This window comes from Rhinoderma darwinii, chromosome 3 (assembly GCF_050947455.1).
Source record: "Rhinoderma darwinii isolate aRhiDar2 chromosome 3, aRhiDar2.hap1, whole genome shotgun sequence".
Lineage (NCBI taxonomy): Eukaryota > Metazoa > Chordata > Amphibia > Anura > Rhinodermatidae > Rhinoderma > Rhinoderma darwinii.
This window is the reverse complement of record NC_134689.1, coordinates 128,912,001-128,929,515: the sequence shown is the minus strand read 5'-3', so window position 1 is coordinate 128,929,515 and position 17,515 is coordinate 128,912,001. Positions and strand designations below refer to the sequence as shown.

At 41.4% G+C, this 17,515-nt stretch overlaps 1 protein-coding gene across 1 annotated transcript in view; it reads left to right on the top strand.

Moving 5' to 3' along the window:
• Positions 1 to 332: 332 nt before the first annotated feature.
• Positions 333 to 17,515, top strand: part of SLC17A8 (solute carrier family 17 member 8) — a 54,257-nt gene continuing 37,074 nt past the window's right edge. Inside the window, exons 1-5 of the mRNA XM_075856703.1 lie at positions 333 to 483; positions 4,842 to 5,094; positions 5,948 to 6,066; positions 16,816 to 16,930; positions 17,028 to 17,115. Coding sequence (XP_075712818.1) covers positions 383 to 483; positions 4,842 to 5,094; positions 5,948 to 6,066; positions 16,816 to 16,930; positions 17,028 to 17,115 — 676 coding nt within the window. The 5' untranslated portion in view covers positions 333 to 382. The remainder of the gene's footprint in view (positions 484 to 4,841; positions 5,095 to 5,947; positions 6,067 to 16,815; positions 16,931 to 17,027; positions 17,116 to 17,515) is intronic.

The window sequence follows — 17,515 nt, the reverse complement described above, 5'->3', positions numbered from 1 at the left end:
TTCCATAGTTTACCTTCTTCACACACCATTGTTGACGACTCCTTATGGAAACAGGTTGAATGACTTTGCCTCTGTGCTATGCAGCTGTCCGCTTCCCCTCCAGATAGAAGATCATTGATGTGAGCTTCAATAAACAACTTGGATAATTATACTTGTCAAAAACTAGAGTTCAACAACTGATTTGGACAGAAAATACTCCATTTTTTTTAAATCTTATAAATGGAAATAAAGGTCTAATTGGCTAAGGGATTAACCCTTGCAAAGATGTGGTGTTGATTGTTTAGCCATTTTAATGAAGGTGGCAGAGATAGTTGTACGTGAAACATAAGGGTGAAGATGAGTTGTTTGCTGTAGAGTTGCGAAGATAAATACATCTTGTACAATGCCGTTTCAAGCACTCCACTCTTTCAAAGAGAAGATCTTCAATCCAGGGAAAGAAGAGGCGAAGAACACGATAGGTGACTCCTTGGGTCACATTCAAAGGTAAGACATTTTTTTTCGATGATTTTTTTTATTCTTTTTAAGTTACTGATTTGTTTCTAGTCTGTCCTAACATTGTAATAAAAAGTGAATTCCACTCAAATTTTATGACTTGCATTTTAACATTTTATGTGTAACCTTTTTTTTATGGTCAGTAGAACTTATTTTTATGATTTAATTCTCTATATTATACTTTTTCAAATATATTTGTATCTGTGCAAAAACTATATACGATTTTATTCATAGTATTATTATTACAACATTACACAATAACTCTTTAGTCTTAAGCTATAAAATGAAACTTAGAAAATCTGAAGACTTGAAAATGTTGAAATATTCTAAAATAGTGTTTTTAATATTTTTTGAAAACCTCAACACCTTAATAAATTAATTAAACCTATACTTTTAAGAAGTTAAATTATAAATTAATTCTATAAAAATAAATTTTACCACAAAAAATGTGTCAATTAAACAATAATTCACAATACCACATACAAGTATAATGTTGATATCGTGTGTACCTTGGTTTCATTTCGTTTTCTTTATCATGGGATACATTTTATTCGTCTATTAGTGACCACATTAAAATTTACCGTTTTGTACAAAATTATGGCCAAATTCATCTGCAATTAAAATGATTAATCGTGAATTAAGCATAGTTTTAGTAACCAATGTTTCTATTACTATAATTATATCTGTGTTACAGATAAATCTGTATTATTATTTTTCAGTTTGGTTACAAGTCACACAATGAAGTATAAGAACATCCTATGTTTAATCTAAATGGGTTTGTAGGAACAGTATTGACAATAATACAAATTTTTAAATTTGCTATAGGGAGCAAAGAGGACATTTCACTTCATTTCCAACCCTGAATTATTGTGATAAAGCAATTGTAGTACTGAAAGATTTTTATAGTGTGTTTGGTACAATACAGTGTCACATTGATTTTAACTCTAGTTTCAAATGTAGTGCCTAAAAATGTCATCAACAAATAAAAAAACAGCAAAAAATCAAAAGCAAGCAGTTTTATATAAAGCACAGAGTATCACAAATCCATCCAGTCTTTATATTAATAGCATTACCTTATAATTATACACAGGTTATAAAACAACTGGCCTATGTTTGTGTGTTTTATAGATTAGATGTCACTGTCACAGCATTTATGATAACTTCATTCACAATTGCATCTTTAACGGAATAAAAAAAATACTTGTTTACTATCTATTCCATGGAATTTTTGTCAATGCATTTGTTGCAAGTTACATGATAAAATATAGGTGAGTCTATGAGAATATCATCCTCGGTGGCACCATTATATGGACATTGGCATTGGTGGTCAAAGCACCACACGTTGTGGCTCAAGGCAGTCCATATACATGTGCTCAGTGTTTCAAACAATGTTTCAGGAGCAATGGATAGACATCGATTCTTCCTGTAACATTTGTTGGTATTGCAGTAATCACAAATTTTTCATTTAGATTTCATTGCATTATCCCCGTTCAGATTAAATGGGATATGTGGGGAGCGAAAATGATTGGCAGTGTACTTGCTGCAGTAGGCGAATACACTGCTAATATACATTCCAGTCCCCGGTTGCGCTGATTATGAGATTTTCATAGATTTTTATAGCGCTGGCGGGGGGCCAGAAGTCTAGTGGCACAGTCTTCCTTCATGACGACACGATTCTTCATCATGTGACCGACTGCGCTGTAATCTATGTACAAGCAGAAACTATTGCTACTGCTTGTACATAGAGTACAGCAGGTTCGCTCACATGACGAAGAGTCATGTCGTCATGAAGGAAGATTGTGCAAGTAGACTTCTGGTTTATAACCAGCGCTATAAAAATCTATTAGAATCCAATAATCAGTGCAATGGGGGACCGGAATGTATATTAGCAGTGTACTCACCTACTGCAGTGAGTACACAGCTAATACTTTTCGCTTCCCACATAACCCCTTTAAAACCTAAGGATAGTCCATAAATGGTTTAAGAACATACTTGTATTTCACATGACATAACAATTCTTAGAATTATGCGTTGTGCTATTCCTCTCTTATTCCTCCTGTAAATGTATAAATAAATTGACAACTATTACCATTTCCCTTGTCAAAAGAGTGTGTCCCTACACAGTTTGACACTAACCGCTCTTATTGCACAGTATCAGTCAGGGGCGTAACTAGGAAAAACTGGGCCCCATAGCAAACTTTTGACTGGGGCCCCCCTCCCCTGGGAGTCACACAACCCCCCCCTTGTAGATAGTGCCTTTTTTACAGCCCCCCTGTAGATATCTACAGGGGGGGCTGTATGGCGTTCCCTGCAGGGGGGGGGGCTGTATGGCGTTCCCTGCAGGGGGGGGGGGCTGTATGGCGTTCTCTACAGGGGGGGCTGTATGGCGTTATCTACAGAGGGGACTGTGTGGCGTTATCTACAGGGGGGGCTGTATGGCGTTATCTACAGGGGGGCTGTATGGCGTTCTCTACAGGGGGGGCTGTGTGGCGTTATCTACAGGGGACTGTGTGGCGTTATCTACAGGGGGGCTGTATGGCGTTAACTCCACACAGTCCCCTGTAGATAACGCCATACAGCCCCCCCCTGTAGAGAACGCCATACAGCCCCCCCTGTAGATAACGCCATACAGCCCCCCTGTAGATAACGCCATACAGCCCCCCCCTGTAGATAACGCCATACAGCCCCCCTGTAGATAACGCCATACAGCCCCCCTATAGATAACGCCACACAGTCCCCTCTGTAGATAACGCCATACAGCCCCCCCCTGCAGGGAACGCCATACAGTCCCCCCTGTAGATAACGCCATACAGCGCCCCCCCCTGCAGGGAACGCCATACAGCGCCCCCCCCGCAGGGAACGCCATACAGCGCCCCCCCCGCAGGGAACGCCATACAGCGCCCCCCCCTGCAGGGAATGCCATACAGTGCCCCCCCCGCAGGGAACGCCATACAGCGCCCCCCCCTGCAGGGAACGCCGTACAGCGTCCCGTCCCCGTCCCCCCCCCAAAAAAATGCGACCTACAGTGTTGTTGTGTCCTACAAATAACATGCATCCCCTATCCACAGGATAGGGGATACATGTGCGATCGCTGGCATTGATAGGGAGAACGGGGGACTGAAAGTCCCCTGAAGTTCTCTATGACTAACCTTGGACTTCCGGCGTCTGTGTCGGCAGCTCAATAAAAATGAAAGGAGCGCTGGTCACGCATGCGCACAAGCGCGACCGGCGCTCCATTCATTTCTACGGAGGAGCCGACACAGAACCCGGAAGTCCGAGGTTTGTGATGGAGAACTTCAGGGGACTTTCAGTCCCCCGTTCTCCCTATCGCTGCCAGCGATCACACATGTATCCCCTGTCCTGTGGATAGGGGATACATGCCTTTTGTTTAATGGCAGAGCGGGGAGATACCTCCCTGCTCTGCCGTAGTGATCAGTGGCGTCCCGCTGTAGCAGCCATAGCGGCTGCTAGCGGAGCCTGCGGCCATGGTGGGGGCCTGTGCCGGCGGGCGACACGGGCCCCCTCATGCCGCGGGCCCCGTAGCAGCCGCTACTGCTGCTACGGCGGTAGTTACGCCACTGGTATCAGTGCATGTAGGGACACGCCCCATTGACAAGGGGAATGGTAACAGCCAGTTTTCAGTTTATTCATACATGTCTAAGAGGAATAACAAAAGAACGACACAAAGAGTTCCAAGAAAGGATGTTTCAGAATTGTAATTTTATGGGGATTACAAATATTTACTAAAACAGACATGTCAGGAGAGATGACAGGTTCTCTAAGGGCCCGTTCACATCAGCGTTGGCTTTCAGTTGATGGGTTGCGTCAGTGGTTTCCGCTGGGTGAACCCCTCGATGGAAAGTCAAATGGAAACCTTTGCTTCCATTTGCATCACCATTGTTAATAATGGTGACGGAAACATTGCTAATGGTTACCGTTTGTCACCATTCCGGCAGGTTTCCGTTTTTTCGACGGAACCAATAGCGCAGTCGACTACAGTGACAAATGTAAACCATTAGCAATGTGTCCATCACCATTGATAACAATGGTGATGCAAACGGAAGCTGTGGTTTCAGTTTGACTTTCCGTTGAGGGGTTCCACGGCGGAAACCTCCGACGGAACCCCTGAACGGAAAGCCAACGCTGATGTGAACAGGCCCTAAATGTCATTTTGAATAGTAATTTTCATATTGAGTATAATTATAACAATATGTAAATAGTTAACATTTGTATACAATATTATGTATTTTTTAATAGAATATTTCACACTTTAGACAGCACTGTAGATAAATTGATGACAAAGTTAGATCATATAATATCCAAAATAACCCATTTTCTGTCTCAATAAGGAAAATTGATGGAAGAAATGTTGAGGAGGACAACATAGAACTGAATGAAGATGGACAACCAATACACGTCCCCACCCACACACCACCCAGATTTGACTGCTACTGCTGCGGACTGCCCAAACGTTACATAATTGCCATCATGAGTGGGCTGGGCTTTTGTATTTCCTTTGGAATTAGATGTAACCTTGGTGTGGCCATTGTGGAAATGGTGAATAACAATACTGTTTATGTTGATGGGAAACCGGAGATTCAGGTGAGTCATTGGTATCATATACTATACCTTGTAGTGAACGTCAACCAATTTCTTCTCCAAAGAATAATACCCTGCCAATCCAGTGAGATGGTTCTTTTCTGTTACAATAAAAACAATGACATAATATTTATCACTGCAATTCGGAATGTTACATTTTCCACTTTTATTTACTAAGTGAAATAAGAGTATAAGTCTCTTTCTGGAAAGATTCTGTTATGATGGGGTAGGGAGACAGACAGGTGAGCCCTAATCTACCCGCCACTCAGTCCCTGCCTACTTGCAACGGCCCGTCCTAGGCGACGGCGTACAACTGGGCGACGGTACCTACGCTCAATAAGTGCACGACAGACAAGGGTAAACAGAAGCTAAGGGAAATGGGGCAGTTGACCACGGCAACACCGTGAGCAACAAGAGTAGTGAACGAGCCGAGTCAAACCAGGAGTGTACGAGGTACCAATCGCAGAGCAGGAGCGTAGTCAGTAAAGCCAGGGTCAAAATGAAGCAAGGTCAATAATAATAGCAGGAGCAGCAGAGCCAGGAAACAGGAAAGAATCACAGGCAAAGAAGGAGCAGGAAATAGACAGAGGGCGGGAGCTAGCTCCCTCTGGCCAGGCTGTGATAGGCTCTCCCACTCCTCAGCCTCCCAGCCTGACTGGCAGAAATCGTGTCACTCTCTCAGACTTAGGAGCAGGTGCAGACTGATTACCCACGGGAGTCGACACAGAAGCTGTGTCTGGCAGATCCTTTACAGATTCTAGGTCTATTGTTGATATGTGAAAGCTACTCCTTTGGTAAACGTATTGTTTATGAAAACCTTTTCACAGCACATGTATCTACAAACTTCTCTTTACAGATAGCCCAATTTAACTGGGATCCAGAGACAGTTGGCTTGATCCATGGATCGTTTTTTTGGGGATATATTGTGACCCAGATACCAGGAGGATTCATCGCAAACAAGCTTTCTGCCAATAGGTAATTACATTTCATGAGGTTTTCTTTTTTGTTAACGGAATAGTCGAAAAGGCGATAGAAAAATGCATGTTGTGTTACAATTCATGGTTGCTCATTCAATAAATGAGGGCTAGAGTGTTCTTGTAGCGTAGATTACAGCAGTGTTTTTTATTTAGAAAAACTATCACTTTTGACGGAGTTATGACCTATATTAGCTTTATGCTAATGACTTTCTTAATGACCAACTGGGCGTGCTTTACTTTTGACCAAGTGGGCATTGTGGAGGGAAGTGTATGATGCTGACCAATCAGTGACCAATCAGCGTCATACACTTCTCTCCATTCATGTACTCAGCACATAGTGATCTTGCTAGATCACTATGTGCAGTAACTTAATCATATATTAACGTTACTGAAGTGTCCTGACAGTGAATAGACATCACTACCAGCCAGGACGTGATGTCTATTCAGAATCCTGACACTTCGGTAACGTTTGTGTGAAATTTACAGCCCAGCAAGCTTAATCTCGCGAGATTAAGCTGTAAACTGTCATTTAAAACCCTGCCAGTGACCGTGGGATTAGACCAATTACTGAATATCGCAGGCTTCACATTGACCAAGGATTGATCCGTCGAGAGCCAAAAATGTCAAACTCAAGATATTTGTAAAAATCCTTATGGGGACCTGATAGAGTTGTTAAAGGTCTGTAAATTAAGTCTGTCATTCTCAAACAAATTACATTATTAAGTCCCTTATCTTTCCAGAGGCACAAGTCTAAGTATTATACAGCTCGACGTTTCCTGTGTAAACGAACGCCGATCAATGAGACAGCTCGTTGATCGGTGTTCGTTTGCTCCTTTCACCTGGAGCAATAATTACTTATGTATATGGATGAGTGCTCGTTAATCCAGTCGCTCGTCCCCACAAATTTTCATCACCAGAGGCATGTCCCAATAGAGACATAGCCCAATAGATTGCTTGTCAGTTTTACACTGACAGGCAATAATGCTGTGGAATACTAAGTATACCAAAGCATTATACAAGAATCACTGCTTCAAGTCCCCTAGAGGGGCAAAAAAAAGTAAAATTAAGTTTAATAAATATTTAAAAGTACCCACCCAATAAATAAATCAATTAAACCCTTTTTTCATTAACAATTATTCGATTTAATAAAAAATGGGTCCATGTAAAAAAAAAATACATATTAGGTACAGTCACAATCGTAAAGACCCGTAGAAAAAACATGACTTATTAGTTGTTTTTTTTTTGTTTTGTTTTTTTTTGCTTTCCCCCTCAAACATTTTTATAAAAGTTAATCAATAAGTTATATGTATCCCAAATTGTACCAATAAAAACTACAACTCATTTGGCAAATAACAAACCCTCATACAGCTACTAACGGAAAAGTGAAAAAGGTTATGGCTCTTGGAATGTGAGGATGAAAAAAATGAAAGAAAATGGTTTGGCATTAAGGCCCAAACAGGCATGGAAAGAAGAAAGGTAGGATCCAGCGAAGTATAATGATAAAAGGAAAACTCGGTTTCCACTTTATAGAAAATAAGCAGTAAAATGACGAACACTGGAAAAAGAAAGCAATACAAGGTGGTCTAGTTGGCAGAATGAGAGAGCTTACGCAGCATGCTTTAATTTTCGTGCGGGAAAAGGTTCATCAGCATATGTAGGAGGTTGTTTTTTAAATCCCATCCAATTGCCTGCGACAGTCTTCCGCTGCAGATTTTCTGCCCGCATATCGGGCTGGAAAATCTGCAACTTATCCACCAAGTATGCAGGGAGCCTTATCATTAAAGTGTAGTTGCTTTTTACACAACATTGGGTAATAATTTTACATAGCAGCTTATAATTTTCTTTTACTATAATGTGATTTATCATATTTTAGTTGCCCTACTTTGGTCTCTATGAATAAAACATTTAAAATAAATAAATAAATCTCTATTTTCTCTTTTTCTTAGTGTAGTCTGATTCCTTCTTTATGCAGTTGTCTGTTCCACAATTATACAATCATTGGGTCAGTTCACACAGAGTCTTTTTGCATTGATTTTGACGTGGAAACTGCGATGAATCAGCGCCAAAAAAATGGCCCAAATCACCCCCACTGATTTCAATGGGAAGCAAGGCGTTTTTTTCCCGGGCGACTTTTGGCCACTGGCATAAAAAAAAAGCAGCATGCACTCTCTTTGAGCGGTTTCCACCTCTGACCATCCAATGGGAGGTAGAAAAACCTGCAGTGTTCTCTTTGAGCGTTTTTTGCATCAGTTTTTGTCTGCGGATTTACATTAGATTAGCAAAAAACGCAGTGAAGAAAAAAAGTCAAAACAACACTAGCCGTACAGAATCTGCTTTAAAATTTCTGATGGAATTTTGAGGCAATTTTTTTTCTGCCTGCAAAAAACTCTGTGTGAACAGGTCCTTTGGGGAAGAGAAGCCCATTGTGTTGTGAAACAGGCGACTGCATACACATAACTGAGAGTTCTGACTACACTAAACATGAGTATGAAAAGAGAGTATCCGGCACATCAATTTAAAAAAAGGTAATTTTTATTTTGTTTTTTTTTTTTTGAAAAACATTTTTATTGGTTTTCATACAATCATAATACACTTCAAACACAACATTATATTTACATTCAGACAGATGTCTTCTTTAACTCACGCAGGAGCGTACACAGTGCAATATTTGAGGTCTTGTCGTTCCTTGGGTTAACATCATTTTATTATATTCTGTCTCCCTTTCTTGAGCACATCAAAGACCTTGTACCTTAGTAAGCTTATCCTTTATTATATCCCTGTCTCTTTGAACTCAACGCCCTACTGTCTTGGCCCTCACTTAAGCCCCTTCCTTGTCCACTATCTTCCCCTGGTCTTTCATCCTCTCCTTTCCTCTATTCATTCCCTTCCATCAATGCACTTTCAAGCTTCCCAGAGTACCTTTAATATCTTCTGTAAGATACCAAGAAGTATATCTGAAGTTCTCCATCAGTTCCCCTATCTCTCTTGCAGGCAACTGTTCTATAAATGGCCTCCATCGTTTGAAAAAACCTGAGGTTCTTTGTTTCTTATGTTTTGTCGTTTCTACTTTATCTGAATACATACAGACTCTCATTTGCTGAGTTACATGGTGTATTGAGGGGATATTGCTTTCAATCCATCCTTTTAGCAGGCATCTTTTGGCTACAAGAAATATTATATGCATCAGTGGGGGAATATGCATCTGAATCTCTGTTACTTCTGCACTAGCTACAGCCTTATAGTGAAAGAGCAACAACATAGGGTCTGTTGGTATCTCTCTGTTCCATAGTAGCTGAACATAATCTAAAACTTTCCTCCAAAATTTTTGTATCTCTGGGCATGACCATATGCCATGGTATAAATCAGTATTTAATTGACTACATTTTGGACAAGCATGTATTCTGCTGGTATTAGCTATCGTTGCTGGAATATTGAAAGCATAAATTGCCGCATGCATTAATTTAAAGTGTGATTCTCTCCACACCTCATTCACCACACATTTCCTCACTACCTTCCAGCCCTCCAAAAGAGGACTTTTAACGTCTTGCATGTTCAAGGTGCGTCTCCAGTATGCAAACTGGTCTCTCGGAGCTACTCGGATGTACAACTCTCTTATTGTTTTGTAAAGCATCGACAGTGACGTCCTATGTGTCTCATCTCCAATCACCTCATCAAATGCATTATTTGTAATTTCTGATTCCAAATTCCTTACCAGTTTTGTGCAGAACGATTTAACTTGTAAATACTGAAGGAAATGGCTCGGGGAAATTCCAAATTTCTCTACTAATTCCGGTAATGTATATAATCTGGCCTCCGTAGCATGAAGTACATTGCCTACTGTCTCAATTCCCCTTTGTTTCCATGCTGTGAATAGAGAACTCGATTGCCCCACTGGAAATTCTATGTGTGACCATAGTGGTAGATATTTGGATAACTGATATGACAGCCCCATCTTTTTCCTCACCTCCTTCCAGCACATTATAGTATCTCTCAGTAGCACTGATCCCTTTACATGTCTAGGAAGCGATGTTAGTCTAGTATGTAGTAAAGAGACGAGATCATGAGGTCCCGCCAGTGCCTTATCCAACTCGTAATTTGAATAGTGACTAGAATGCTGCAGCCAGTCCGCCACATGTCTAAATAAGCTGGCTATATTGTATCCCCTTAAGTGTGGTATATTTATCCCGCCTTGCCAGTGATAGCCTTGTAATTTAGCCATTGCGATTCTGGGTCTTTTATTTGCCCAAATAAACTTCGATATTTTAGTATTAAAGTCCTTCACATCCTTATGTTTCAATAAAATGGGCAATGTCTGGAGTGGATACAGCATTCTTGCAAAAGATATCATCTTAACCAGATGACATCTACCAAATAGCGAAAGGGGCAAATTTGCCCATCTAATAAGTTCATTAGTTATTTTCTGGAAAAGCGGTTTGTAATTGAGTTTATACAGAGTTTCTGCCGTTTGCCCTATCTTAATCCCTAGGTATGTTATGTGTGATGTCGCTACCTTGATACCTGTTTTTTGAATTTCTATGTTTTCCCTATGATTATGTTGTGATAATCTCAGCAACTCACACTTTGCCGGATTAATCCTAAGCCCCGCAAAAGAACCATAATGCCTAATCAGGTCAAAGACCTTCTGTAAGTGTAGATTGGGTTTTGACATAAACAGAAGAATATCATCTGCAAATACTGCTGACTTCACTTCCTTATCCCCTATGTGTATCCCCGAATATAACTCATCACCTTCTAAGATCTTGATAAGGGGTTCCAGCGCCAGATCAAATAGCAACGGCGATAAGGGGCATCCCTGTCGCGTACCCTTCTGTAATGCGAATGTCGATGACCTGAATCCCGGCGTGCAGACTGCTGCAGTAGGTTCCGTATACAGCGCTCTCAGATACTGTCTGAAGTTCCCTTTTACATTAAACTTGTCCAGGACCATGTTTAGCCATCGCCATTCAACATTGTCAAAGGCTTTTTCTGCATCTATGACCACCAGAGCTGGTTGGTCACATGACAATGGCCTAGTTTTAATCTCATCCATCACTCCCAGGACCTTTCTGATGTTAGTGACTGCAGCTCTACCCTTGATAAAGCCCACTTGTGATGTTCCCACCAACTGAGGCATCAAGACCGCCAATCTATTTGCCATTATCTTTGATATTAATTTAAGGTCCTGGTTTATTAGTGATATGGGTCTGTACGAACCCGGTTGCGAAAGATCTTTTCCTGTTTTGGGTAATACCTTTATGTACGCCATATTTGCCGCTGCTGGTATGTGGGTTCCCTGCATCAACGAGTTAAAATAGGATAATAATGTTGGTGTTATTTGTTCTATCATTATTTTGTAGAACTCTGCCGGGTATCCATCTGGTCCCGGAGCTTTACCTCTTGGTAATCCCTTAATTGCCATTTGTAGCTCTTCCATAGTAATTGGCGTATTAAGACTGTCTAATTGATCTGTGCTCAAAGTTGGCATATCTAACCTATCAAGCAACTGGTCTCCTTGTGTAGTGTTTGTCGTCTGTCCTTCTTTATATAATGTCTGATAATAGGATTTCAAAATGTCGTTTATTTTCCTAGGATCCGTGTGCATCTGCTCAGTATGATCTTTTAACTTTGTGATATGTGAGCGCGGCCGAAAACCCCTTGATAATCCTGCTAGCAGCCTCCCTGCCTTATTTCCAAACCTAAAAAGCTCCGCCTCGTAAATTGATCTGCCATATTTCTCCTTTTTGTCTAGCCACTCCTCGAACAATCTCTTGGCTTCTACCCACTGTCTCTGTTTGTCTGGCTTCGGGTCTGTCTGAAAGCTGGAATATGCCCCCCTTAGACCATCACTGTATTCCTTATATTTCTGAAACGTTTGCTTCTTTTTGAATGCAGCATAAGCCATGATCCTCCCTCTCAGTACCGCCTTCGCTGTTTCCCAGTATAATGCATATTCTGTTCTGTGTGTCGCGTTGTCCCCGTCATATTCTAACCACCAACCTCTCAATAGCTCTTGGAATCCTTCCTCATTTGCTAGCACTGTCGGAAATCTCCAAATGAAATCCCCCCCTTTAGGGTATGTGTCAGTCAGCATTATGCTCATTGGAGCATGATCTGAGATGACCATATTTTTTATGTCCACCTGCTCCAATCTCTGTATCAAGTGTGAGCTCAAAAAAATATAGTCCAATCTGGACCATGATTTATGTTGTGACGAAAAGTAAGTGTACTCTCTACCATCTGGATTCATATGCCTCCAGCTATCCCCCAGCATTGTGGCCTGTGTAAAGTTCGGCAGGATGTCGTCTGTTGCAAGAGATTGTGCGAGGGGATTTCGTTGCCTGTCTTCAGCCGGATCCATTACCGAGTTAAAATCCCCCCCCACTATTTTCAGTACATTTGTGTCCGCCTTTATTTTGTTTTTAATGCCAGTGGCAGAGTGTAACGTTTCGGTCAATACGACCTTCTTCAGGCACTGAGCCGTGCTGGGTATACTGCATGGACGAGCGCTTGTTGAAGTAATAGCAGCTGGCCGCTTTTACTTCAACAAGCGCTCGTCCATACAGTATACCCAACACGGCTCACTGCCCTGAAGAAGGTCGTATTGACCAAAACGTTACACTCTGCCACTGGCATTAAAAACAAAATAAAAATTACCTTTTTTAAAATTGATGTGCCGGATACTCTCTTTTCATATTCATCATTTGGGTTGGGCCCCTATCCGTGAAAAACCACTTCCACCCTATATCTGGTGCTATCTGAACCTACACACAAATACACTAAACATGAGTTAGTCAGGTCCGTTACCCAAGGATTTTTATTGTCTGTTTTTGCTTTGTAGTGCAAAGAAAGGCAGTACGTTTATTCTATACTGCTCTGTATATTTGTAAAATTGAATGTAATAAGTGATCCTACATCAACTATTAGGATTTTATTATGTTTATGGCCACCTTTAGACTTTGCTGAAATGATACCATCTGTCATATGTTTGGGATTGTGACTTGAAGTGGGTAAGACATTATTTCTATTCCTAACATACTATCCATCAGTAATCCTGTGGAAGACCCTACTGGTGGCCTAGCCAAGTCAATAATGGCTGATAGCAGAGCAATATGCTACGCTCGTGTTCATATCTTACAGTAGAATTCTACTTAAATATTAATGAACTCCAGTATTCTCTTACCTACATTGAAGGTGTCTTGTGATTTACATTCTAAGTACTAATGGTAGAAATGACTCTGGAAGTACTTAGAAAATATTCACTTTGTGTTAAGGAATATTAATATTTGGAGGGAAAATAACTAGAACACACAAATGAATTGAATTAGAGGTTTAAGTTAATGGGAGTCCATGTAATTGACTAGAAAATGTCTCAGCTGTGCACAGATCTATTTTTTAGATATTGCAAATATTGTAATAATTTTTACTTTTACAATGTAAGGCTACATTCAGACGAGCATATCAGATTCACGCGTGTGAAAAACACGCGTGAATCTGGTCCGTTATGCATTTTAGTGCTTTGCGAGTGGCATGCGTTATACACGCACTCGCAAAGCACATCTTTTTTTATTTTTTTTATTATTATTTTCAATTGAATTGATGCGCACAATCACGCACCTCACACGGATGTGCATCCGTGTGCGGTGCGTGATTTTCACACACCCATTGGCTTCAATGGGTGATAGGTGCGTGAAAAGTGCACCAATGTAGGACATGCAGTGAGTTTTACTCAACACCCACACGCTGCGTGAAAACTCCTGCACGTGTGAACGGCCCCATTGAACTCAATGGGTCTGTGTGCTGCACGTGATTTCCCTGCGCAGCACACAGACGTTATTCACGTCCGTCTGTATTTGCCCTAAGTGGCAGCTAGGTAGTTGTGATGGGCTTGTTACAACAAAAGCTGTCCTTGAAGTCCGGATCAATGCAGTAAGTTCTATCCTGACTTAGGTACCATGGTAGAATGTTGTTTAGCTATCAGTGACATGATGGCTGTGCTTCATGTATCTTCTTCTTGGTGTATTGAAAATGCAGCTGTGAGAGCGGTTACTAGATCAACTCTTTAATTTTCTGACTTATCAGATAAACGTAATCATGAAAACAGAGAAGCAATTTTCTAGTTCCTAGGATCTTCTATACTTGTGTTTTTTATGTTTCCTCTATTAATAGGGTTGTCTCAAAAAAAAAAAACCTTTTCATATGCCCTGTTACGACATATGGATGTCATAGAGCAGGGACCCCGGCTGAAGACCTCTTTCTTTTAGCCAGAGCGGCTCTCCTCCTGACGGAATTGGCCTGTTCCTGTCTATTGCATGGTTGGGTATCCATTTGAATGACTGGCACAATGTGACCAGCTGCAGCTTTTGCCGGCGATAAAAGTAGATAATTGGAGGTTTCTGGAGCCAGACCCAGGGCAATAAGTTCCTCATTAGGCCAGATTCAAGTCTCAAAGGGTTTGTCTTCATCAGACAGCCCTTTTAATTTGAATTTGTCTACTTTTATATTCAGGTTGAGGGCCCACCTTAGAGGTGTGCGACCTATGTGGCTGCACAGGGAGCATCACCCCGTCCCCAAGTACAGGGGGTGCCGTTGCATTGCACTTGCAGCAGGAGCTCTCAGCAGCTCTACCCGACATCGCTTACAGCTCCTGTGCTTTGTAACATGTGAGAAGAAACCTGTTGGTAAGAGCTGTTGACAGCCTGTGCTGCATGTACTATACTGCAAGTGTATAGAGGATATGGTGCCAATGATTGGGTAAGACAATTGCCTACTATGGGCGATGATAAAACTGGCGGGGCATGATACTGGGGAAGAGATAATACTGGAGGGGGTGAAAGTTTATAATGGAGGGGGGATGATACTGGGGGAGTAATGATAATGGGGAGGGGAGAGATAATACGGGAGGAGGGAAGAGATAATGCTGGAATGGAGAAAGATGATACTGTAGGGGGGGGGGGGGAGTAATAATAATGGGGTGGGGAGAGATGATACTGGAAAGGATAAAGATGATACTGGAGGGAGGGTGGTGATACAGGGGGGAAGGGGAATGATCACTGAAGCAAGGGGAGAGATGATACTGGAGGGGGGGGGGGGGTGATACAGGGGGGAAGGGGAATTGTACCTGAAGCAAGGGGAGAGATGATACGGGAGGAGGGAAGAGATGATGCTAGAATGGGGAAAGATGATACTGTAGGGAGGGAGTAATAATAATGGGTTGGGGAGAGATGATCCTGGAAAGGAGAAAGATGATACTGGGGGGTGGGTGATACAGGGGGGAAGGGAAGTGATACCTGAACCAAGGGGAGAGATGATACTGGAGGGGGGGGGGTGATACAGGGGGGAAGGGGAATGATACCTGAAGCAAGGGGAGAGATGATAGATTAGGGGGGGGGGGGTAGATATTTTATTTGTGGAGGGTAGGATGTTATACCTGGATGAGAGGGGGAGATAATACTGGGCAAAGGAGAGGAGAGACAATGTGAAGGGGAGAGACTATCATTAGATTATCTTGAGGAGGGAAGAAATGATTGTAAGATGACCTAGAGGGGGAAAACACGATCTTCAATTGGTAGGTTGCCAAGAAGTATGGGACAGAGGGAAGAAAATATAATTGCAGGATCAGACTATACAGGGTTTGTTTGTAGTTTGTTACTATGGAGACACATAGGTCTGCATAGAACCTGCGGATAAAAAAAAACTATAGAAAATGGGAAGACTATTTGCAAAGTTGCGTCATTTTTATTTTAGATGCATTAGATCAATAAAGAAAAAACATTAGTTTGCGAAGGTATTTATATCCTACATTATTTTTCCATGTTTGGTGGTTGTGCGAGGGGGTGCCAAAATAATCCTGCCATGGGCACCATCTGGCCCTGTTTGAGTTTAAGGTTTGTCTGCATGACTCAGGTGTAATGTATGAAGCAGTGAATAATATTTAAAGGATGTCATAATGCTAGGGTATCCTATTACTATCTGATTGGTGTGGGTACAACTACTCGAACCCTTCTGATATTGAGCTTGAAGGGATGCAGTACTGCTTTAGCACTGCGTTCCTTCCATTTTTTTTTTTTATCGCACAGCGTCACTCCACCCTACTGGCTCTGCAAGGTGCTGCATCACGGCTCCATTCCCTACTGCAGTTCTCTGTACAGCGTGTCACCGGGAGCGCCACTGTCTAGATAAAACAGTAAAGGGGACGCTGTGGTAAACTAGTTCTGCAGCCCCTACATTCTTAGGATTGGCGGGGGTTCTCGACAGTCAGTTCTCTACCGATCAGAAAGTGATGGTATATCCTAGCAATATGCCATCACTGTCTGTAATGGAAATTAACCTTTAAGTATAATCCTGATTTTAACAGCATTTAATAGTCCAAGTCTATATAACCGTATAAAAGATATATTTAGATACTCCATGACATTTTCTTCATTTATACATAGCTGCTTTTATAGTTCTAGTGGTTGCCCTTGGAAACAGACATTGGTTTATCTCCACTCTGCTGTCAGACATGTGACAACAGCTTAGAATCTGAGCTTCTAAATAATGCATAACTGTTTAGTAATTGACAGGATTCTGAAATTAGCTTTAGACATGAACGAAGATGAAAACTCTATGTACTTTATTATGATCATAAAAGATAAGTAAACCAAAGTATCTATACAGTTACTCAACATTTTATGAACATTATGGAAAATTGTAAATTGCTATTAAAGCAGCTTCAAATTTTTTTCTTTTTTTTTTTTTTATCTCGTAGGGTATTTGGTGCCGCTATTTTTTTAACCTCTGTCCTAAATATGTTGATACCCTCAGCAGCAAATGTTCATTATGGATGTGTTATATCAGTCCGTATTCTACAAGGCCTTGTTGAGGTAGGTGGTAAAGCTGTGATCATAGTTGCATATAAAGCTTTGAGGTACTTCTGCGTGTGGTAAATCAAAGTGTTTTTTTTTCTATTTATATTTTCAGGGTGTGACGTACCCAGCATGCCATGGGATGTGGAGTAAATGGGCACCACCCTTGGAGAGAAGCAGACTAGCAACCACTTCCTTTTGTGGTAATACAGCCTTTCTTTTTAATAATTTGTAAGTTAAGCCAGCCTCTAATTAGTCTACCACCCCATAAACATGTAGTATTGCCTCGGCTGAGCATACATTTTTATTTCAGTGGGTAGAGGGTCAAAATACTGCTGATACCTGGCAGCTTACCTCTCCTAAGGAAAAAGGATTGGGCATATTGAAATCCAACATACGTAATACTTCTTGCCCCCGACATCTTCTGTTAGGGGAATGTCAGACTGCCCTCATACATATTAGACCATTGACAAGGTTAACTTTGATCTAATGTGTACGGCCAGTCTTAAGGTGGGCATACACATTACATGACAGTCGGCGTGACTAGCCAACTTTAATGTGTATGGGGGTGTTCACTGGCGTAGTTATAGGGGTCGCAGCGGT